This window comes from Protopterus annectens, chromosome 11.part0 (genome assembly GCF_019279795.1).
Source record: "Protopterus annectens isolate FY-2018-M chromosome 11.part0, PAN1.0, whole genome shotgun sequence".
Classification (NCBI taxonomy): domain Eukaryota; kingdom Metazoa; phylum Chordata; order Ceratodontiformes; family Protopteridae; genus Protopterus; species Protopterus annectens.
In genome coordinates, this window is record NC_056745.1 from 1,390,923,010 (window position 1) to 1,390,947,546 (window position 24,537).

A 24,537-nucleotide genomic window follows, 5' to 3' on the forward strand; every position below is an offset into this window, starting at 1 on the left:
ACATATATTTATTCTTTTGCAAAATCCTTGAGTGTGGACTAAATTAACCATAACCACAACAATAAAAGACAGATGTTTTTTCAGAGTTATACTGTAAAAGTAGAATTCAAAACTTCAATACAAAGCAATAGCTTTCATACTGCAACTAACTTAGCTGACTTTGACCTGAAAGTACTGAAAAGTATTTTCTTTCCTTCATTTCATACTTCACTAACAGGTATACTTGCACAACAGGCACTGAAGTATATATACTTGTATCAAAAGTATATTATAAACATCAAAATGCAAAATATTATTACTTTACACATCTCAATCTAAAGATGAGTCTGGTTTGTTTTTCTAGCCAATTCACTAATCTGACACTATTGTGGCAGGACATGCAGGACTCGAGGGAGTTGAGTGAGTGTACAGGCAATGGTGACCGTGTACTAAAGTAATCTGTACATGCTGAGTAGGAATCAAAAGAAAAAATAATACAGAAATGGGAGGGTTACAATGTGGCAAGCTTCAACTGACTGGAAAGCATGGTAAAGGGATATGGGGGTCACCATTATGCCATTAGTGAGGCATAATGGAAGGAATCAGTTTGTTACTGACTGGGAATGAAAAAGAAGAGCAGTAAATGGACACTTCCAGAGTGACCGAAAATGGAGTAAGAAGGTAAGGTACAACTAAAAAAAAGGGTTCCCTACTGCACTGCAGGCAAGCAGGGTTTGTCTAGTAGCCCTGGCACTACAGATGCTAGACAGGAACGAGGAGGAGGAGGAGGTGTAAAGGGGCATGGTCCACCACCTCTTCTGGGGCAGGGGGGCACTTGTGCAAACTCAGGAGCACATTGAGCAGGGCTAACATTTTAATGGAGAATGGGGAAACCCATTGCATGTACATCAGAAAGGGGGGGGGCAAGGATGCCTGGAGGGAATGCCTCAGTGTCACTGAGGTGACATCATCTACTGTTAGCTCTTTCTATGCAACTCCTCCATCCTTGCCAGGTGTATGTGATAATGTATGTCAGGGGGTCATGGGAAACAAAAAAAGAAAACATCAAACCACCCTAGATGACTGAATGATGGCCCCTCTCAGCTGAACATTGCCACTAGTGATGGGGCACAAGGGGGACAGCAGGTCAAGGAGGAACCTGATAACTGACAGACGCAGAGGGCAAAGGCTGAAAAAAAAGACATCTAGCAAGATTAGAAGTAAGAGGCAGGAAATAAATATGTTGCAGTCAAAGCAGCTGTACAACAGCTTGATTTCATCTAGCAAACCAAGGCAGCCATTAGGCACGAAATGGCAAAATGATTAATTAATGACCATAAGAACTTTTACTAGATAAGTGACTGTGACAGACTGGGTCACTACAGTAGACACAGAGAAGCAGGAGATCAGGATGATACATCAAATGCATTATTTATATTGGTGTTATGCAATAAAAAGGGGCAGTCTGCCAACTTTTGAGCTATGCTCATTCATGGAAGTGGACAGCTAGAAAGATGGAGAGCTGGCTAGACTGGAGATAAAGAGTTCAGATGAATTCAGAAAATAAAGAAATAAATGCACAAGGAGAGTACAGACCACTGCTCCCCTACAAGATGTAGACAAATGGTAAATATGCTGGCTAGGTCACTGCTAACCCTGCAGTTCCTCTCCAAAGACTCCAGTACTTTGGGAAGATAAGTGGGTAGCAACAGTGGTCCACTTACAAAAACTGAAGCTCTGAAACACATCAAGTAGTTATAGAACCGTCAATTTTATATCCACCTCAGGTAACATTACTGGAAGGATGTTGCTAAGTAAGGTGGCAAGATTCCCAAATGCAAGTTTTCAAGCAGGGGGTGACTGTATTACTCCAGGCAGCAGAACTCCTGTCAGCCTAAGTTGTTGCTAACCTATTACTGAGTCACCATCAAAACTGACAGGAGAGCTCTAGTGGAGCAAGTTTCTATTATTCAGTAATGCCACTGATCAGCTTTACAGGAGATTATGAGAGATTAGAAAATATGGTGTGTACCCAGACTGATGAGGATGAGACAGATGCACCTAAAAGACAATAAACGAAGACATAACAATTAATAGTAGGGAGAGCCAGCATCTAGTGTGGTGTCTCTGTTACCAGCTGTTCTTTCCAAATATATCACACACATTACACTGAGGTTACAGAAAGTACAGTTGTACAAGAAAGTACCATAACAGATGTCCAAACTGATCATTTTTGCAGTATTGTTGACATATGGGTAGTATCTTGCCAAAAGATACCATATCATCTAGCCAGTATACCAAGGCCTGGATACCTTCCCCTTATGCCATACATCTGCTTCATGATCCAGGCATAACAGAGAGTATGCCAGTACATAAGGGATGTATGTGTATGAAGTTCCTCAGAACTTTCTTGCCGCAGGGAGAGAAGAAATGAAGCAAAATCTGGTTGACATTCTGCATAACTTTTTCCTTTTTCTGCAGACTTTTGGAGACTTCAGCAGCTGATGGTGCATTCAAAATACTGGTCTTGACATCTTTAGGTAAGGACCATCACCATAACAAAGAGCATCTCCTTTACACAGACTCAGTAGCAGCTGAAGAACAGGCATCTGCGGTATCATAACTACATTTGACAGAGTGCCTAGATACCTGCGAAGCAGAATTTAGGAGTCTCAACACAGAAGATTTATCGCTTGATTTAGGCAGATTAAACATTAACTTGTTCACAATATCCAAAAGAGATAAAAGGCATCAGATCACATGCATTTGATAGTTAATGACATAAAAATAAAGTGCAGAATTGTCCACCTTCTTCCCAAACCTGTACATGTGTCTGCTGCCTTTGTCATTGGGCAAAGAATTAGAAGATGACAGAAGTTTAGCAGGCTTGTCAAAAATCACTGATACTACACTTGGATCTGAAGAAGAATTTTTATATAGGAACTTGTGGATGTTTGGAACCTTATAAAACCTAGCACTTTTCTGGGTGCTGGAGGCTGAGACTCACGGTTTAAACACGTTGAGGAAAAAGTATCCTGCAAGGTTCCGAGTACAGGACGTATTGCTGAAGGCTTATGGACATCCATATGCAGCAAGTTATAGTACCTCTTATGGACATCAGATACTTGCTTGCCCTCTCGTAGAAAATGCTGTATCATTTTCAAACTGTGCCCTCAAAAGTGAGCTCCTCTAATGGGGAATCAGGGAAAGTGAATCCTTTTCATCTTATTTGAAAATCACTGGAGAATGAATACAGGAAGTGAAAGCAAGAGATTCCACTTCAGATTCAGAATCTTCATCTTCAGAAGAAATGTTTCTGACCTCCCTCATGACGGGAAGAGGAAGAATAGAAAGAAAGAAACTGAGGTGGCTTCATGGGAGTAATTACTTTGTAAAGTCCTTGTGACAAGTCATACTTCCCCACCCCCACTTCCTGGTTCCCAGAAGAAGAAGCAGAAGGAGAGATATGTTCTGTTTTCTGCTTCGTCTTCCTGTTCTTGAGAGAATCTGCAGAAAGAAAGCTAAAAGGGTCTGTGCACTGACTTATATCTTTAATCGTCTATAAGGGTACCGGGTACTACTTCTTGGGTAAGAATCTGCGGAATGACATTGAGTCCATTAGATGGATTCTCTTTCTTGGTCATGTCAGCCTTTTGATCAGTTGTATGGGAAGTGCCTAACCCTGAACCTTGCTAGTCTCCAGTAGGGTCATGACAGGGGAGTGGGGTGATAGAAACTGAAACCAGTTAATCTAATGGCTCATGAAGCATTGGAGCAGAGGCGTCCATGTCCCACTGAGCAACAATCTCCAAAGGCTTTGAATTCTTGAGTTTCTTATGTAGCTGTTGAGGAACATTTGACTGGGATGATTTAGAAGCCATTTTACCTTGTGTGAGCTGTTTCAGTCATGGATTTTCAAGGTAAATTTTAAAAGAGGCTCAACAACTCCTTAAACTTTTAGGAACAAAAGATTTACAAATGAAACACTCCTTACAGTTGCAGTTAGGGACCCAGACAAAAATAAACACTTTGAATGTTTGTTGTTGTAAGCTATCTGCTGCCTACAATCATATTTACCCTTCGTAGTTGACATGAAACAACTTTTTGTCAACAGTTAATTGAAAATGGGAAGCAACCACACAGGGTATAATTTTCTGCCCACTTAAAATAGGAACTGGCGTAGGTTGTATATCTAACAGACTGAAGCAGTAGATGTCATCTCACTTCCCAGACAGTATATCAAAGCTGGGTATTCTACAAGCATTTGAGTCTGACATACCCTAAGACTACTGTCTCAGAACCACAGCACATGTCTTACATGGACAGAATGATATCACTGTTACTATACTCTGTATCGTCTAGACTACTCAGAGGCAATCTGTGCCTTGCATACACAGCAACCTCTGATCCTGCCTTAATGGAAAATCTGCACATTCATAAGTCAAATGGCACATGACTCACTCACTCCTTAACCTAGCATGTAAAATCAACAGGACTTAATGGAGAAACAGATATGTCTCACAGAGGTTGCCTCTCCTCTGGAATAAACTTCTAATACAGGTTAAAGAGTCCTTCAGTAACCCTTTTTATATGTAACTTGGATGACTGGATGGGAAACCACAAAATCACCCCAGGGATTTTACCCGTATCCCTCTTGGACAGGGGCAGTTGGTGCTGACAGAGATCTGCTTATAACATAGACTATATCTCTAGACCCTTAAGGGAATAAGGGGTGAACTTGGCTAGACTTGTAAGGGCCCTAGGGCCATTAGACTAGTAACTTCCTATGCACCTATAAGGATTTCACTGTATTGTAGCTCAGGTAGGCTTCCACTCAGCTTGTGCTGGAACTCAAATATGAATTCAGGCGAACAGCTGCTGCAGCTTACCTGAGCGCATTACTTGAGCTGGAGCCTTGAGTGAGGTAAGTGTAGCAGCCTGGTGAGGTAGTGGGAGGATGTGGGATTAAGGATTATTTATTTACTTACTTATGTATTTATTTGGCATTTGCTGACCAGGTTAGTCTGACTGGGCAGCAGCCCTTTTTCAGTGGAAGCCCAAGGAGAAAAGCTCCTAAAAGTACAAGTAACAAAAGTAGTCCCATGACAGAGTTACAACTAAAATTACACTAATTACAATATGCAAGATGTACTGTATGTTGAAACAACATGCTAGAAAATAGTCATTAAACTGAAAACATAATATAGTATGAAGTTTCATACAATAGTAAGCAGAAAGCAGGAAATATAGATAAGCTTGTAAAACAGAAAGTAACAAATATATAAACAGGAGATAAGCCCAGGGCAAGAGCCACCTTCCAAGACTACAGCTGTGGAAGCTGTAAGAGGTACTGACTAATCGTAGACTTCACTAGAAGCAGAGGCAGACAGAGGTGGGAAAAAAAGGTTGCTGCAACAGTATTATAAGAGGGGAGGTAGATTACGTTGGGTCATAGCATAAGTTTGTCCGTGATATATGTAGAGTTTCGTTTAGTGTTGTTAAGAAAGAGTTGGGGTTAGAGATCTGTCTAACACTTAGTGGTAATTTATTCCAAGCATTTGCCACTGAGTAGCTGTGGAGGAGTTTACCAATGTTTTTGTTGGGTGCATAGTCTTGCAGAAGATGCTGTTGAGATTAGGGCAATGTTCAGGGAGAGGAGATTTTAGATTTAGGAGACAGAACCAGGATTTTATATTTAGGGAGTAAGAAAGGGGTTTTAGGGTTAGGTAGTGAGAATGGGATTTTAGGTTGGGGGGTTAGGTTTACAGACAGGGAAGGGAGTTTTAAGGTTAGGTAATGAGAACTGTGTTTTAGGGTTAGAGGTTAGGTATCTGGTAGGTCTACAAGTTTTTGTAGGACAGGATGTTCGGAGGGCTAAGTACCTAAGGCAGATTGAGTTAGTGGATTTAAGTGACAGCGAGCAAATAGCATGTGAGCACGCAGTAAACCCCCAAAGCTTGGATGCCTTCATCTTGTGCTGTACATCTGCCTCATGACCCAGGCATGAGGGGGCATGCTAGCATACAAGTGATGTATAGGCACAAAGTTCCTCCGAACCTTCTTTTCCCAGACAGAGAAGAAATGTGACATAAAAGTAAAATGAATAGGACTCATGTCAGCAGAGAGAGAGAATGGAGAGATAAAGAGGTCTGCACCAGGAAAAATGAAGGGGGAAAAGAAAAAGGTTGCAAATACCGCAACAGATCGATTCAGGTATCTATTGTTATTGTCATTTCTTATACTCCTGAACTATGTCCTGATATGATCCCTGCTGCAGTACCGCTAACACACAAGAAGATTCCTAAAGCTTTTAAATTACCTGGGAAGAGGAGAGACATATGGAACTGAGGTCCAGCATCCCATGAAAATTTCACATGGCAAAGCCAGTTTTTGACCCTGGACCTGGCATCTGTTTCATAGCGCCTGATAAAGGTGCAAAAGGAAAACCAATTTGCTGCTTCTAAAATGGCTCTTTTTTATAGAGTTTTAAGAAAGCAGCAGTAGTCCTGGTAGAATGAGCTTTGATCTGGACTGGAAGGGATTTGTCACAACAGTGTAAAAGAAAGAGATTGCCATCTAGATCCACCAGGAGATAGTCTGTTTAAAAACAGGGCAACGGAGCTTTTTACCCTGATAAGAGATGAAAAGCTGATTTGAATTTCTGACAGTCTAACTTTTGTCTGGATAGAATCTAAATTGTCTGAATGCCAGCAAATGCAGAATTCTTTCTCCATTGTTTTGAGGACTGGGGAAAAAAAGAAGGCAAATTAATAGATTGGTTCAAGGAAATTTTATTGACAACTTTAAGCATAAAATAAGAGTTCATTCTCAGGGATAACAGGCCTTTGTGAAAAATTATATAGGTAAGGAAATGTATGCATACCCTGGGACCTGCCTGAGATAGCAGAGCCTTAATCATGATTTTCATATCTATGACCTTCATGAGATAGCTCCTGAATGCATTGCTACGGGTATGTACTTCTGGGGTACAGCTACTATCCTTATATTATATAGAGCACTGGGGGTCACTCATCTAGAATACTACAGTCAGTTATGAAACTCATCTTAGCGAAGGAATGCCAGGCTGGCAGAGAGTGTGCAACCGAATGTTTCCATGGTCATAAGGAGTAGCAGACTACCATGAAAAGGTTCAAGGTTTTAAGACTGTAAACAATGAAGATACTGCTTCAACAAAAATATGTAGGCAGTATGGTACAGTAGAAATGAAGATGATGGGGATGAGGAGGAAGAATTAGGTGTGGTGGTAACTGGAAAAAAGAAGAAGCTCAAACTCTACATAGTGATTCACAGAGAAGGAGGAGCTTAGCTGTTACACTGGGTGGTTGAGTTTTAATCTGCCGAGTGGGTTTAATGGTGTCTGCGAACATGCACACAAAATAAAAGAGTGAGGGAGAGGAAGCCTAATAGATTAGGTACAACTTGTTGGCGTACCTGAGGTAACAGTGGACTTCCAGTGAAAATTACATAAGCAATAATGTGTCAATTATTATAAGTTTGTTCATTCCCTTCAGGCAAATCATCACAGGCATAACACTTGATAGAGTTCAGCTTTAGAAGAGGCATACTACTTAAGTGTGACCACATTGAATTCATATGCCAGGAAAGAACATGGTATACCTTGGGTATGAAGTTCCTAAAGGCACAGTCTTCAAACACATTTTGAGCCCTGAGGGAGTCTGGTAGGAAGACACTAAACAAATGAAGATTTCTTTCTGGAAAGTATCTCTGCAGAATGTAATACAGCAGTGCAAAAACACTGCTGTGGGTACATCCAGGTTTCAAAGATCTCTATTTATTTACTTACTTACTGGAATACGTTAACCATGACACTGATTGTAGATGTGCAGTGCAAAAACACTGCTGTGGGTACATCCAGGTTTCAAAGATCTCTATTTATTTACTTACTTACTGGAATACGTTAACCATGACACAGATTGTAGATGTGCAGTGCAAAAACACTGCTGTGAGTATATCCAGGTTTCAAAGATCTCTATTTATTTACTTACTTACTGGAATACGTTAACCATGACACTGATTGTAGATGTGCAGTGCAAAAACACTGCTGTGGGTGCATCCAGGTTTCAAAGATCTCTATTTATTTACTTACTTACTGGAATACGTTAACCATGACACAGATTGTAGATGTGCAGTGCAAAAACACTGCTGTGGGTATATCCAGGTTTCAAAGATCTCTATTTATTTACTTACTTACTGGAATACGTTAACCATGACACAGATTGTAGATGTGCAGCGCAAAAACACTGCTGTGGGTACATCCAGGTTTCAAAGATCTCTATTTATTTACTTACTTACTGGAATATGTTAACCATGACACTGATTGTAGATGTGCAGTGCAAAAACACTGTTGTGGGTACATCCAGGTTTCAAAGATCTCTATTTATTTACTTACTTACTGGAATATGTTAACCATGACACAGATTGTAGATGTGCAGTGCAAAAACACTGTTGTGGGTACATCCAGGTTTCAAAGATCTCTATTTATTTACTTACTTACTGGAATACGTTAACCATGACACAGATTGTAGATGTGCAGCGCAAAAACACTGCTGTGAGTATATCCAGGTTTCAAAGATCTCTATTTATTTACTTACTTACTGGAATACGTTAACCATGACACTGATTGTAGATGTGCAGTGCAAAAACACTGCTGTGAGTATATCCAGGTTTCAAAGATCTCTATTTATTTACTTACTTACTGGAATCGCTAACCATGACACTGATTGTAGATGTGCAGTGCAAAAACACTGCTGTGGGTGCATCCAGGTTTCAAAGATCTCTATTTATTTACTTACTTACTGGAATACGTTAACCATGACACAGATTGTAGATGTGCAGTGCAAAAACACTGCTGTGGGTATATCCAGGTTTCAAAGATCTCTATTTATTTACTTACTTACTGGAATACGTTAACCATGACACAGATTGTAGATGTGCAGCGCAAAAACACTGCTGTGGGTACATCCAGGTTTCAAAGATCTCTATTTATTTACTTACTTACTGGAATATGTTAACCATGACACTGATTGTAGATGTGCAGTGCAAAAACACTGCTGTGGGTACATCCAGGTTTCAAAGATCTCTATTTATTTACTTACTTACTGGAATACGTTAACCATGACACTGATTGTAGATGTGCAGTGCAAAAACACTGCTGTGGGTACATCCAGGTTTCAAAGATCTCTGTTTATTTACTTACTTACTGGAATACGTTAACCATGACACAGATTGTAGATGTGCAGTGCAAAAACACTGCTGTGGGTACATCCAGGTTTCAAAGATCTCTGTTTATTTACTTACTTACTGGAATACGTTAACCATGACACTGATTGTAGATGTGCAGTGCAAAAACACTGCTGTGAGTATATCCAGGTTTCAAAGATCTCTATTTATTTATTTACTTACTGGAATACGTTAACCATGACACAGATTGTAGATGTGTGCCTACATGATTTTTCTCTACTTTCTTTGCATTTCTTTCTTGCCGTCTCTACTACGCTTTATATTTCAGTTGTCAGTATCTACCTGTACTTACCATTTCCTACCGCCCATTTGTTATACATCGCCCATTTGTTATACATCGCCCATTTGTTATACATCATGATTACCAAGACAACTGTGGATTAGGCATGTTTCTGTTTGCTTTTGCTCCTGCACAACTCCAGGCTGACCATACTATGCTTTCACTCCTATGTTCCATACTATGCTTTCTATCTCAGTTCTCACTATCAACCTCTAATTAACACCTCCTATCTCCCATTTTTTATATATCAAGATTGCCAGATATACTGTTGATTAGCTATGTTTGGTTTATCCAAAATTTACTGCAATATATATTTGACCTCTTTTTGACGGTTGTTAAGTTTTGACACTGAGCCATTTGTTCTCATTGTGTTACTCTGAACCTCTATAGTAAATATTATATTTTTGTAAATACTTCCAAAACAAATGCTCCAAGCAGCACACAGTAGATAGTCACCTCTGGTATTCAATACTCCAAACATGATGTCTTAACAGAAAATAAAAATGTTATTGCACAGCTGAACAAACTGATGAGTGCTTTCACAAATCTTACATTTGCTTCACCAGACCATAATAACTTACAAAACACATTAATTTAAATATCAAAGCCACACTAAATCATTTTAAAAATAACCAATCTATTGTCTCCATTCTTCATAATGCCATTAATCACATGTTAAATAAAAAAGAAAAAGCAGTAGTTAAAGCCACATGCTCCAAATTATAATGTTTCTAAAAATGAAATAGGAATTATAAATAAATAAAATATACACTTCAACACACCAAAGCATGAAATATACAACAAATATAAATGTCAACGCGCTTCTCCTATCAGTACACTCATTTTAACAATTTCTTATTCTTGAGTTTGGGTGTAATTGCTATGTGATAATTCAACCCTCACCCTAAATGCGCCTTCAGGTTGACAATCCATTTTAGTTTCTTCTCTTCTGTTATGTTGGTTATATTTCCCATCCTGCCATCATCATAACTATCTCTAATACACTAAATTGAAACTGATGGTCCATTCCTCTATCTAGCATGTGCTTTGCTATAGCACTATTTGTATGCACTTCATCATACAATAGATGTGGTCTCTTATACGTCTCCTCAAACGTCAATTTGTTTTTCCTGTGTAAAAGGACTTGCAATACATGCAACAAGCAAGCTATACCAGATGTTTGCTGTCACAATCTGCATCAACTTTAATGTCATACTTCCTCTTTGTATCAGGATGCTCAAATACCATCTCTTCTGATATGTACATGCAAAAATTACAGTTGTTGCATTTCTTCATCCTTCTGCCATAGGAGTGCCTCATCATACCATCAGCACTCTTCAGGTAACATAACCTCTGCTTAAATGACCTAGTGTTCCTATAAACCATGAATGGCTTATCCCCCACAAGTTCAGCCACTGGTTCATCAGCTCGCAATACATGCTAGTTTTTCTCTACAATAGATCTCATCTTATTATTGTCACTAGTGTATGTGAATGTTAATGCTACATTATTATGCTTTCTGGTTTACTTGGAACTATTGCACTTATATGCCGAATAATAAGGACTCGCCTTATCCTTCCTAAGGTTCCTAAGGCTTGGTCACATGCTATCATAATATCTTTCTTCTTATAACCTCTATTTGAAAAATCACCCTCTAAAAGTTTCATTTCCTTCTCAAAATCGCTGTCTCTATCGGTTAACGTTGAACATCTCATAGCTTGCCCTTTCAAAACACTGTTGAATAAATGCTGAGGATGCATTCTCGATACATAAGTAGCACATTGACATTCTTTCTTTAATTTATTAGTGTGAAACAAACCAGCATCTCCTAATGTAACTCTGATTTCCAAAAAATCTATATTTTTATCAGAGCAATTCCCCATAAACCTTAAAAAGGTGCTACTTGCATTTAAATAATCTATATATGCATGTAAACAGGACTCATCTCCTTTCCATAACAAAAAGAGGTCGTCGATAAAATTTCAGTGATTGCACAGCAAGATGATGTTTAAAGATAACATCTATTTCTCATTCAGCCATCACCATGTTGGCGTAGCTGTTGGCACATGGTGTGCCCATAGCTATGCCAGACAATTGTATATAGTACTTCCCATCAAACATAAATGCATTACTTTCCAAAACAATCTCTAATAGGTAGCATATAAAATCAATCTGCTTCTCCTCATATGCATTCTTACGTAACAAAAAACGTCTAGCCATCAAAACCCCTTCAACATTGGGAGTCATTTTTGTGCTTGGCAGCGATTGTCAAGAAGTGGAGGTTCTGTTGTATCTCCTTCTTTTATATTTTTGTAGTAGAACTCTGATATTCCACTCATGTCCTACTTGTAGACCTGTTTTTTGAGGGTTCATTTTTTGTCACTGAGCCACTTGTTCACATGGTGTTACTTTGAACTTCTATTGTAAATGTTATATTTTTGTAGTGGAGATTTTCTCCCCGGACCTAAGTTGAAAACGGGGTTCTGCCCATTCGGACTTCCCGGTAAACAAATGCAAAATAAATAAAATAAAATAAAATTTTCATGACCTTCTTGTGGTTACAAGTCTAATACAGAGTTAGACATACCATGTTAGTTCATCACAAAGCAAGCACATTAGTATTCTGAATTTTTAACCATCCTAGTTAATATAGGTGAAGAACTGTGGCTTTGATAAAGACGAGTAGTATGTCATGCATTTCTGCTGTATGTACTCCCCAAACTATACAAACTTTTTCCTGCATCTTAAATTCAACTAATTAATTTTTCTGATTTTATTACCCTAATATCAGCTAATTATCCTTTGAGAAAGCTGAGATAGAGCACTATAACATATCCATCGGCTACTAGCCAAAAGGGTTTTGCCCATCTCAGTGCAAGAATACTGAGATATTTGTGGAATTCTAGTCTGGTAGTAACATTTAGTTAGTGTTCGCATTCAACATACCATTAACTGGTCAACTCTAAATGTTAGAGCCTCACTGTGAAAACTGGTTTCAAGAATTTAACTATGCAGAGTGTGCATGAGAGAGCAACTATAGTTGTTGTGTGCCTTTACCGTAATCATCAGCATGAAGATTTGCACCGATTTAACAACATCCTGCTTAAAGTACAGTCGATCTAGTATGTACACAGTGAAACAAATAAATGTACGCTATACAAATAAGATTCAGAAGATTACTTTTAGAATGTGTCCTTCGGTGTCCAAAATATACATTGTGATTTCAACATTCCGGGGAACACTCTTCCCTCCTTTTTCAAATTCACCCTTTTCCACAGTGATATACAGATCATTTCGCATATCCCCTGTAACAAAGGAAATAAACACAGCCATGAACTTTAATCACTTCACTGATATGCTGTAAAATACAAAAACATTACGGGCCAGATAATAACAACTGTAAATGCCTTAAACCACCTCAAAATGTCTTGAACCCACTGACAGCTTCTTTAATGTGGTCAGAACTTTCAGAAGCAATACCAAAAGCTATTGTTAGTATATGAGTATAACCACTGGGCTTGTGCTCTCCAGACAGCTATGCAAAGCATTACTGATGAAATCAATAGACATCTACTGACCAGCACAGTGTCCATTCCTGAATGAAATGTACTGTGTTTTCTTTCAGAAAAATAGATCTTGTAGGGTCAAGGCAAATTAAGTCAGCTTATGTATTAGTTCTCTAAGTTAGCCATGAAAATGATCAAAAGCATTTAATGTGTACATTTGACTATGCTAAATACAATGCAAAAAACTGACATCAAGAAGCTATCATTTCACAATTACCCAGTAAATATAGGGGCAGCACAGTGGTGCAGCAGTTAGCTTTGTTGCCTCACAGCAAGAGGTTCTCCGATTCAATTCTTGGCTGGGGTGCCTTCTGTGTGGAGTCTGCATGTCCTCCCTGCATTTGCATGGGTTTCCTCCAGAGTTCTGGCTTCTTCCCACATTACAAAGACATGTGCTTGGAGCATTTCTCCCCAGGGGCTCCACTGAAAATGGGCTCTGCCCAGTCGGACTTTAGCGGTAAACAAATGTTAAATAAATAAAAAATAAATATACTTGTAATAGTGGGGTTGCCTGAACTAGCAAAAAGCTACAGGTCTTTATTTACTTTCCAGTCTGTATATTCCTCTTTTTATCAAACCTCCACCCGATCTATTTTCATCTCATCCCTTTCCTCTCTCTCACTGACACCATTTAATTCATTACATGGTCCTTCCTCGTGTCCATTCAGTTACTGTATTCTTATATTTACATCCTTCCTCCTATAACTATCAAAGTCATTTGTAATTCCTACTCCAATAGCTCTCCTATCTTCTTCTTTTCTGCTATGTTCTCTATCTCCTTCCTTAAACTTATTTCTTTACTCAGCCTGTTACTGCCACAAGGTCAGCTGAATATTAAATTATTTGACCCAAATTATTATCATTGCCTTTGGAACAATCCCACAATCCCAGCCACTCCCTTTAATTCCAGTGGAACAAGTTCTCTCAGTCCCTTTCAAAAACTAAGAATACTTCATCCATGGCCCCTGACAACATACCAGGTTGCTTGATTATTGATCCCAAATATCGCCTTTCTAAACTCCTACTTAATTTCTTTAATCTAGCCCTGTCCACTAGCTACACTCCTGAATCCCAGAGAGCAGCTATCGCAATGCCATTACATAAGGGTGCCCCAACCATGGACCCTGGTAACTACCGTTAGTCTCAATAGTCTCATATGTAAACCTATAGAGCACAATATTTCAGTCTTCATTAATCTGAATGCTGAAAATCTTTCAACCTTGGACCCTCATCAATTTGGCTTTATTAAAGGAGGGTCTTGTCTCTTTAACCTAATTAATTTCTTTGAAAAAGTAACTGAATCAGTGGTTAGTGGTTATACAGTGCATACAGGATATCTAGACCTAGCCAAGGCCTTTGACATTATTCCTCATGCAAATGTTATTGATAGACTCATAAATCTGAATATAAATCTTATACTGTGGGATGGATAGCTAACTGGTTTTCTGACAGGACCCATGTGGTTAGAGTAGCTGGTGCCAGTTCTGAAAGAAAAACTGTTACCAGTGGTGCACCACAGGGTTAAGTTTGGGGCCCTCTCCTATTTGGCATATATTGCTCTGACGTTCAGGCCAGCACTTCTTGACTATGGTTAATTAAGTTTGCAGATGACTGTAAGTGGGTGTTGCTGTTCAACTGTCAACTGACTCACAACTACTCCAACATGGCTTAGACTATGTTAACAACTGTTGCAAGGACAATGGTCTCAAATTAAATGTAAAACAAAATATAGCACAGTTCATTTTGGTAAACAAAACAGTTTCACTTAACATACAGGAGATGCACCTCTCCAATTAGACACTGTTGTAAGGGATCTGGGAACTCTTGTTGATAATTCCTTATCATTTGACCAGCACATCTCCACAGTAGTTCAAAAAGCCTTTTAGCTAGCCTACCTAATTTTCACAGGTATCTCTACTACATCCAAAGAAGTCTTTTTTTATTTTTAAACAATAAACATCTTTATTAAATTATCATGTATCACACAGGCCATGTTACATTTATATAAATGACAACAAACCATATTGACACAATCTCAGTTGCAAACAGTATACATTCCAAACCGTGTTGAGACAACTGTAGCTGCAAACATTATACATCAATTATAACTTATTCCAGTCATTGTTAATCAACCATTACATGGCTCATTCAAATCCTGCCTTCTCTTAAACTTCGTTCCTCCTCTGCATGTATTAATCACACAGTTCCCATTCTTTCCTATGTAATTTACTCCTACCTTATTCTAAATATTCCAGTTCCAGCTGTTTTATCTCTGTTACTATCTTCACTACGTCTAGTAAAGCTGGTTTAGACTCTGATTTCCATTTTATAGTAATTGCTTTTTTGGCAGTCTCCATAATTAGACTCAGCAAGGCCTTACTATCTCTAGGCAGTTCCAAGTTTGCATCATAGTTCAAAAAATCATTTCTCCAGTCACTCTAACCCAGCATCTCTGACAGAGCAGCCTGCAGGGAATCTTTAATGTTTACCAAGTCATTAAACTCACAGAAAATATGTTCCCAGTTACCTCCTTCTGCTCCATCACACCTCCAGCTCCTCCTACCTAAGGAAAAAATATCTGAAGTCTGCTTGGGGTATAAAAATACCTACATAAGCACTTCCAGGCAAAGATCCGAAATCTTCTAGATTTTATTGAATATTTGGGAGACATACATATACCCCCCCCCACACTGTTTCTTTGTGAATTGCTTATCTAATCTGTCTTCCCAGTCCTTTCTAACCTCTTCTGATTGATTCTTATAGTTGTCATGCAATATATTACATGCTGTACTAATTATTCCTTTCTGGCAATTTCTGTTCTAGATTCTACTAAAAACTCTACCAGTGCTGTTTTTTTGTTTGTGACCCCCCCCCCCATTTCTTTCTCTTTGTCTATACTCTGATATCAATCCTTGATATGGAAGGCAATCTTTAGCCTACAGTCTAAAAAAAAGTTCTTGGCATCTTCCCATTCTATTACCTTTCCTTCTCTAGTTATTTGCTCCCAGTACCTCGTTTCCTTTGCCGGTTTTCTCCAACATACTTCTGCCCTCTCTTGCCTACTGTCTGTATTCCTAATTGCAGTCATCCCTATTGCCATAATCTCCTTTCTCCATTTCGGTCTTGACTTAGTTTGTAGAAGACCTTCTGCTACTTTATGAATATAATATTCTGTATGATTCTTTTTCTCCTTAAAGGTCTGCATCCAAACTCCCAGTCTTTTCCTGTTACTGGAGCTTCCCCCCATTTCATCATCATCTCTTTCCACTTTGAATTATAGTTTTCTGCTTGTGCTATGCATAAGAGCCTTAACTATGTTGCTATGAAATACCCATTAAACTCAGGTAATCCCAAACCACCCTGTTCTATTGGAAGAATCAGCTTATCCCACTTGAGTCTTGCCATCTTCCCCTCCAAGATAAAACCTTCAGCTCTTTATTAATTGCTATCCACAACTTCTCCTCTGGTTGATAAAAAATATGCCTGTCCAGTAAATAAGACTAAAGGGAATAAAAACATTTTAACTGCTTGTACTTTACTATTGACATCCATATAACACAAATTTCCTCAGTTCTTATATTATCTTTTGTTTAGTCTCTTCCCACATATCCTTAGCTGCCACACCAGTATCATTTTTAATCCATACTCCTAAATACTTAATTTTTTCATGTCCCAATAAATATGGATATCGCTGAACCAATTTGTATGTGGGTACATAATTTACCGCTATTGCTTTTGTTGTTGCTTCATTAATTTTGTATCCTGAAAAGGTTTGAAACTGTCTCAAAATGTTCCGCAGCACTGTAATGTCCCTTTCTGGATTTGTCAGGTATAAAACAATGTCATCTGCAAATAGATGCAACTTTTCTTGACTACCATACCAATTATATCCTTGAATTTCTGAGTCCCTTATTTTCTTTCCCAATGGTTCTAAATATAATGCAAATAACAAAGGGGAAAGAGGACACCCCTGCCTGCTCCCTCTGCTCAAGCAGAGATTATCATTACACTCTGATCCTTCATATATCCTCCAAATCAACCTTACAATTTTATCGGGAGAATGCAAATGCTTCCATTGCTCTGCTCATAAAATCCTAGCTTACTCTGTCAAATGCTTTCTCTGCATCTAGACCCACCAGCAACAGTGGCATTTTCTTACATTCTGCTTCCCTCTGGATCATCAACATTGTGTTTATGTTGTCAAATGTTTGTTCCCCTACACAAAAGTGCATGATCCATATCTATCAATTTTGGCATTACTTTTGCCATTGTTTTAGCAATTACAGACAAACACTTTATAATCATGATTTAGTATTGAAAGGGGCCTGTATGAAGCTGGATCTGATTTATCTTTACTTTCTTTAGGTATCCCAGCTGCCACTGCCTTCTTTTGGAAGGTGGGTACTTCTCCTCTTCATAAAATACTGTTAAACAAAACCTTCCATATCATTATCAGTGTTTCCCTCCTAGCTTTCAAACTTCCAGAGGAATACCATATATTCCTTGGGACTTTCCTGTAGATTGGCTATACATCACCACTTTAATCTAATCTCCTCCTAACCTAAATGTTAATAACTGTCTAGTCTTGGCATATTTAATTCTACAATAAACATTTCCATTTGTACCTTTTCTTGATTTCCATATCTCCCTGTTTTATACAGACTTTCATAGAATTTCCAAAATATTTCTAATTCCTCCACAGGATCTCTTGATACCTTTCTTTTTTTTTTTAAATTGTCTTTATTAACTATTTTTAACAATACATATTAAAAAAAAAACATCAAGAAGATCATAAACATAAATACAAATTATACACTGAAAAAAACAACTATATACAAGTCTCATCTACATCCTACCGAACAGAGTTCATGTTTTTTTTTTTTGTTAACCTCATGTCAGAATAACATCTACTAAAAATTTCCAAGAATCCTTCTGTAGGGGTTGCTGCTTCATGGAGTACCAAATATATTTGTGCGCTAATACATGCTTTCTAGCTACTTGTTTAAAACCTTCCCATGACAGTGTACCTCTGTTTTTCCAGTTCAAAGTGAAGTAATATTTTATTAACATAAATATTGTTATAAGAAGATGTATATGTTCCTTTCTAAGACCTGTTGGGGGAATAAGTAAAAGAGCAAATTTTCATGACAAGGTTGTTTTTTCATATCCCATTTTTTCTAACTTAACCCTTAAGGCACACCAGAGCTTGTATGAGCATTTACAGCTCCAAAATATGTGTATGATATCTGCTTCTTGCAAGGGGCAGAACTGGCAGTAAATTGGCGTATCATGATACAACTTATTCAGGATCTGAGGTGTAAAGTAAGCATTGTTTAGAATCATAAGTTGTGTGTATCTGAACTTTTGAAGGGGAATAAATTTGGAGAATTTTTGAATAGCCTGGGCAATATTGTTGGATGTAATGGTGGTGTCCTGTTTTGTCCAGTAGCTAGAATGCACAGCTTCTCTGTTGCATTTAATAGAAAGAATGATTTTATATACATTTGATATAATTTTTTTTTACGTTTGAACAGATCCCATAACGTTTTACAAGTAGCTATATCTGAGTCTGAAATATTAATACCGTCCCAGTATTTGCAACATGCCTCCTTTAATCATCTTAAAATAGTTGTATACTCTCTTGATACCTTTCTTGTTATACGCTCCCTAAGCTTCGTGACAGCCCTTTCTACTTTCTGTTGTGTGAACCATTGTACTAAAAGTTTTTGTGCTCTAGAGTTATTAGCAAGAAACAGTTACTTAATAGCAGTCTTTCTAAACTCATGCATATTATCAATGTAATCCCTTATTTTCTGTTTAGCATTCTGTATTTGCTCCTCTTCTTGTTCTGTGAGATTCCCCCATTTTACAATACTTTAACATCTGTCAGTTCCTCTAAATAATTCTTGTTACTTCTTAATCATATCTCCTGTTCTTTTATTTCCACCCTATTTTAAATTCAATTTTAATTTTATCCTAGTCCCTAGCTATATTTTCTGGAAAAAAGTTTCTGTCATCTCTAATAGCTCCTGAATAATTTCCACTACCCATTCCTTAAATTCCTCTCTGTTCAACAGATAGGAGGGAAAGTGCCAGCGTCTCACTTTTACTTCATCACCCTGTGTTTTTATTTTAGTTATTATTGGTCCATGATCTGAACTAATAACTGGGTGAGTAGCAAAACCTTCATTTAATGCACAAGTGCCTGTGAAAAGTAAATTTTGTCTAGCCTTGCCCAGTTTTTGTATCTTGGGGAATAATATGTAAATTCACATCTTCCATGCCAAATATTTTAATAAATGTATATAAAATTATACCCTCCTTTGTTATATTTCCCTTTCTGGGCTTCCAGACAAAACTTTGCTGTTGCAAGTCAAATTCCAGTCCCACCTATAAATAATACTTCTTGCTGAAAGATGATAATTTCTCCCAAAAGTCTCTTTAGCTCTATTATAGCTGTATTTGGTAGAACATAAATACATGCCAATGTAATCCTCCTCCTTTGCCAGTAGATCCTCAGTACTACAATTCTACCATTGTTGTCTTTTTTCCCTCTTCTATTACTATTGGAGCTCTTCTTGCAGTTAATATAGGTACTCCTCTCTTCCTCTGCCCCAGGTATTCCACTGAATAACCACCCTGAAAACCTTTTTTATCAAATTCACACATTCAGTTATTTCCAAGTGTGTCTCCTGTAGCATAGCTATTTGCACTCTACATGTTTTAATATAGTTCACTACTCTTTCTTTTTTGGATTTATCTGAGAGACCATTAATGTTTAAAGACATTACAGAAAGAATCATATTACTGAGGGATTATTATTCCTACCTTTTATCTATAACATATTTTTTAAGTGTCTATTTCCAGCCTTTGTGTTACATGCATGCACTGTTTGTTATGTTAATCTTGTATACAACTGTTTCTTATCTCCATTTGAGCCTATGTCACATCTTTCAGAACTTTTTTGTTTTACTGAAAACCCTCAAATAAAAATACACACACAATATTCAAATATTAAAGCTTTACCCCCTTAATAGGAACATAAATTCCAAACAGACAGCCACACACAGACTCCAGCTAAACAGAAAAAAAAGCTAGTCCATGCTAAGATGCATGGTAGAGTCTGTGATTCGATTAAGTGCTGTCTGGTTTTGTCTTATCTTTATAACTCCCATCTGGGAAAACACTTGAATGCTTTCAGAAAACATTTTCTTGAAGCCATTTCTATTTATCAGATATTCTGCTAGTGACATGAGAAACAGATACAGAACTGCTTACTAGAAAAAATATCTTATGATATTCAATATTCTTTGGATCCAAAGAAGTCTTGATACCCCTTTATTCATATCTTATCAGACCCACTACTGAATATAATATACCTTCTGGCATGCATTAATCTTAACATATCATACATGACATACCTCAGAAATGTATAACTAAAAAGATTAGCGGCCTCAAAAATCACAGTTATCAGCAGAGACTGGCAGCACTTTCTCTGTACTGAGTCTCTTATGGACTTCTCTGTGGAGATCAATGTCTAGTCTTTCATGCCATAAAAGATTCAACCCTATTTGATCTCCTATTCCTTTGAAAAACTAATAGTAAATCAAATAATTACAGGAACTAAATCTTCATCAGCAGATAAACAAAACATCTTGCCATGATAGATTCATATCCCAACATATTTATCATATCTGGGAAAAAATTCCACTACATGTCAAACAAAGTATCACCCTTGCTACCTTCAAGGTAAGTCTAGATAACTGGATGGGCAGCCTCAAATGCTCTCCTGGTCTAGCTTGTCTTGCCCTCCTTGAGGCTTGAGGTATATTCTGAATAGCGTTTTTTTAGCAAGGCTAGAAATAGTCTGTAGATTGATTGCCTAGTACTTACCTATGAACCTATGATCATGAAATATCCCCTAGGAACAAGCTACACCATTCTTTTCATAGCCACCTGATCCTCATACATCTCTGCTATGATAGCACTACACTGTTATTGCTCATGTTTTTTTTTTTTCTAGCATCAGTCCAAGCATTTGTTTCTTTTATTCTTTTAAGAGTAGGGGCCATCTATTCTATTTCTTTCTGGAATAGGCACTATGTTGTTGTTTTTGATGAATATAGTAGCTTCTTCTAAGTCATTAAAAGTTCTCAACTCATTGGCAAAAGTATTTGCATCTTGGTTGGAAAGGCCAGCTGTGCTTTAATGTTGTTTTGTTTCAACAGTTTTATTATTGGCCAGACTTTTTTCCTTCATTGTTACATTCTGGAAGAATAATCATTATAAAACCTTATCAGGCTTTGATTGTATTTTAAGGGTGGTTTTCTCCAAGCAGATTTTAATATTAGTTACTTGTCCAGAAATGAAAGAAATTTTATAACTATGGATCTGGGTGGAGTACTTGTTGAATTAGAGGCAGGTTTCCTCAGTGCTCTATGCGCCCTTTAAATTCCAAATGAAAGTCCCTCCTTCAAGTCTAAAAATTCAGGAATCCAGGTTGTTAAAAATGAGATAATGTCTTCACCTTCAGTGTTTTCAGGCAGACCAAAGATCCTTGTTGTTTCTCCTTTCCCTGTTTTCTAAGTCATCTATTTTGTTAAGCAGCCATGTATTCTGTTTAAGCAGAAATTCTTTTTGGGATTCTTCCTCTTTGAGTCTCCCTTCAAATTCATTTAGAGAAGTTTCTATCATTGTTATTTTTGTCTGGTGTTGCTGTAATAGTTCCTTAAGAGAGTCCGTCTGTTTTTGAGAATTTGATTTGAGGTTTTCCAAGTCATTTTTAAAGCCACCCATCTTCAAAGATAGTTCTTGTAAGGTAGTTATCAGCTGCAGATCTTTTTTCAAAGCAGCATCTGAGTGAGAATTCCTTGAGTTGTTCATTTTCAGTGACTCAGTATATCTCCACGTTACTTGACAGGAAAATTTTTGTATATCTTCACCAAAATTGACATTTATGTAGTTTAGTAGTTTATTTATAGATTTCTGAAATTTTAAACTTGAAAATAATAACATTTTCCTATATTATTATATTAGCTTATGAAGCTCTGAATATTCACTGCTCTCAGTTGGCCATCTAGCTTATTGCACATGTTTTGACATTAGGCATACTTTACTTGTAGTTGTCTATATCATGCTATCTTATCTATGTTCAGTTTCACAAACTACAACAGTACAGCAATATTCATATTTTAATTTACTGCTATATAATAAATTATATACTATAAATAATAAAAATACAAATGACTCACTATATATATATATATATATATATATATATATATATATATATATATATATATATATATATAAACGCACACATACACACACACACACACACACACACACACACACACACACATACATATATATAGGGATCGGTACTGATCCCTGAAGGAACTTTTCAACAAAGCACAACCAGCTGGGCATACTTCCACGAAAGTGCTTTTTACCACAAAAGCACTTTCGCGGAAGTATGCCTGCAGTGGGTCTATATTATATCCTCGAACACTTAAAAAAGCGAACGCTGATTGATCGAACTTATTTTCGCGAAACTGCAAAATATCGAAGCAGCAGAAACTTGAATTTTTTCCTAGGGAAAGAATTTGGTTGCACGTTTCTGTTGCTTCGGTATTTTCAGTGTTATGGTGAAAAGTTACCGGTCGGATTCAGGTAAGTGTGCGATTGTGTGGATGTGAGTGTTAGGGTGAGTTAGGGTTAGGGCTCGGGTTAGGTGTGTGTGCAATTGAGTGGACATGAGGGTTAGGGAGGATTTAAGTGAGTTAGGGTTAGGGAGTGGGTGAGGTGAGTATGCGACGGACCTTAGGGTTAGGGTTTGGGTTAAGGTAAGTAGGTAGTTAGTGGTGTGTGCATAGTTTAGTGTAGGGTTAGGTATCAGATTTTAGGTGTATGTGTGTGGATTTCTGTTTGGTGTGCTTGTGTTGTGTGTATGTGTTTTGGATCAGCGATTTTTTTTCCCTGGGAAAAAAATTGCTGATCTGACAGAGATTGTAAGCTTTCACTTAAATTAGGTCGATCAATCAGCGTTCACTTTTTTAAGCATTCGATGATATAATATAGACCCGCCTGCAGCTAGAGGGAGTCATGGGGGAATGACTGTTGTGGAGATCGTACTATGGTGCGGATAAGGGAATATTCCCTTTTCCTCACTGAAGTGCAATCTCGGAGTGAGAATATTAAAGTAGGGGAGTGTGGCTGATCTACTTGCTTCCTATTACAAGCTGGACTGTCATTATCCCCTTTGCAGTGTATAACTTTTGGATGTTGCTGCAGCCTTCTGCTATGGAACCAAAACCACCACAGTGAAGGAAAACAACCAACTGAAGGAACAAACAGCTTTACTCACAAATATCCACGTTGAGAGCTTTCTTCCCCTAAAATTACAAGGGACTTTTTCAGAACAAAATCCTAAAACCGTAACTTAGCCTTATATAATAAACAGTAATCGCTAATTGTAAAATTGAATAATTGGTACATTAAAATCCATCAGAAAAAATACATCAGAATTCTATTTAAGAATCACGTGGCTTATTAACTTGATATGTGTAGGTTTAAATATGTTTTCAAATAGTATTTTTTCTAAAATATTTTTTCTGATGGATTTTAATGTACCAATTATTCAATTTTACAATTAGTGATTACTTCTGCTATGATCTTGAGGGACAGTTGCAGATTTCTTAGTCCCACTCATCACTTTTGCTCTTTCTGGTGGAGGTAAGTTCAGACACTTTAGGGTCTATAATGTCCACATGTCATTTTGAATCATTTCATTAATCACAGCTTACCTTACAAGCTATGATTGTAAAACATGAAAAGCTTACTCAGCATGCTGAAACCATTTAGGCTGGTTCTGCCATTTAGTTTGCAGTGTAGCTGACTGACATAGTAGAACGGATACCATTCTTAAGACACAACTACCATACTTCTGACAATGCTCACCTGTTTTTTGTCCTTCTGGTGTAAAATCCTGAAATAGACTAACTTTATAACTACTTAAGATAAAAGGTCTGCCTTCTCTGGCTGCCTTTGAAATTACATATTTATCCTTTTCACTTATAAGGCAGAAAATAATCTACATCAGTAGGCCTCCATTCTTGGAAGGATTAAACTGATCAGTCACAGCATGAAGTTATGGAAAAGAGTAGTGGAAGCTAGGTTAAGAAGGGAGGTGATGATTAGTGATCAGCAGTATGGTTTCATGCCAGGAAAGAGCACTACAGATGCGATGTTTGCTCTGAGAGTGTTGATGGAGAAGTACAGAGAAGGTCAGAAGGAGTTGCATTGTGTCTTTGTGGCTTTAGAGAAAGCATATGACAGGGTGCCTAGAGAAGAGTTGTGGTATTGTATGAGGAAGTCAGGAGTGTCAGAGAAGTATGTAACAGTGTACAGGATATGTACGAGGGTAGTGTG

The 24,537-nt window shown here is 37.6% G+C and overlaps 1 protein-coding gene across 2 annotated transcripts in view; it reads right to left on the bottom strand.

The window, feature by feature from the left end:
- Positions 1 to 24,537, bottom strand: part of DOCK4 (dedicator of cytokinesis 4) — a 3,006,016-nt gene that overhangs the window by 1,126,569 nt on the left and 1,854,910 nt on the right. For both annotated transcript variants that reach the window (XM_044088673.1, XM_044088674.1), the window contains exon 14: positions 12,722 to 12,846. In XM_044088673.1, coding sequence (XP_043944608.1) covers positions 12,722 to 12,846 — 125 coding nt within the window. The remainder of the gene's footprint in view (positions 1 to 12,721; positions 12,847 to 24,537) is intronic.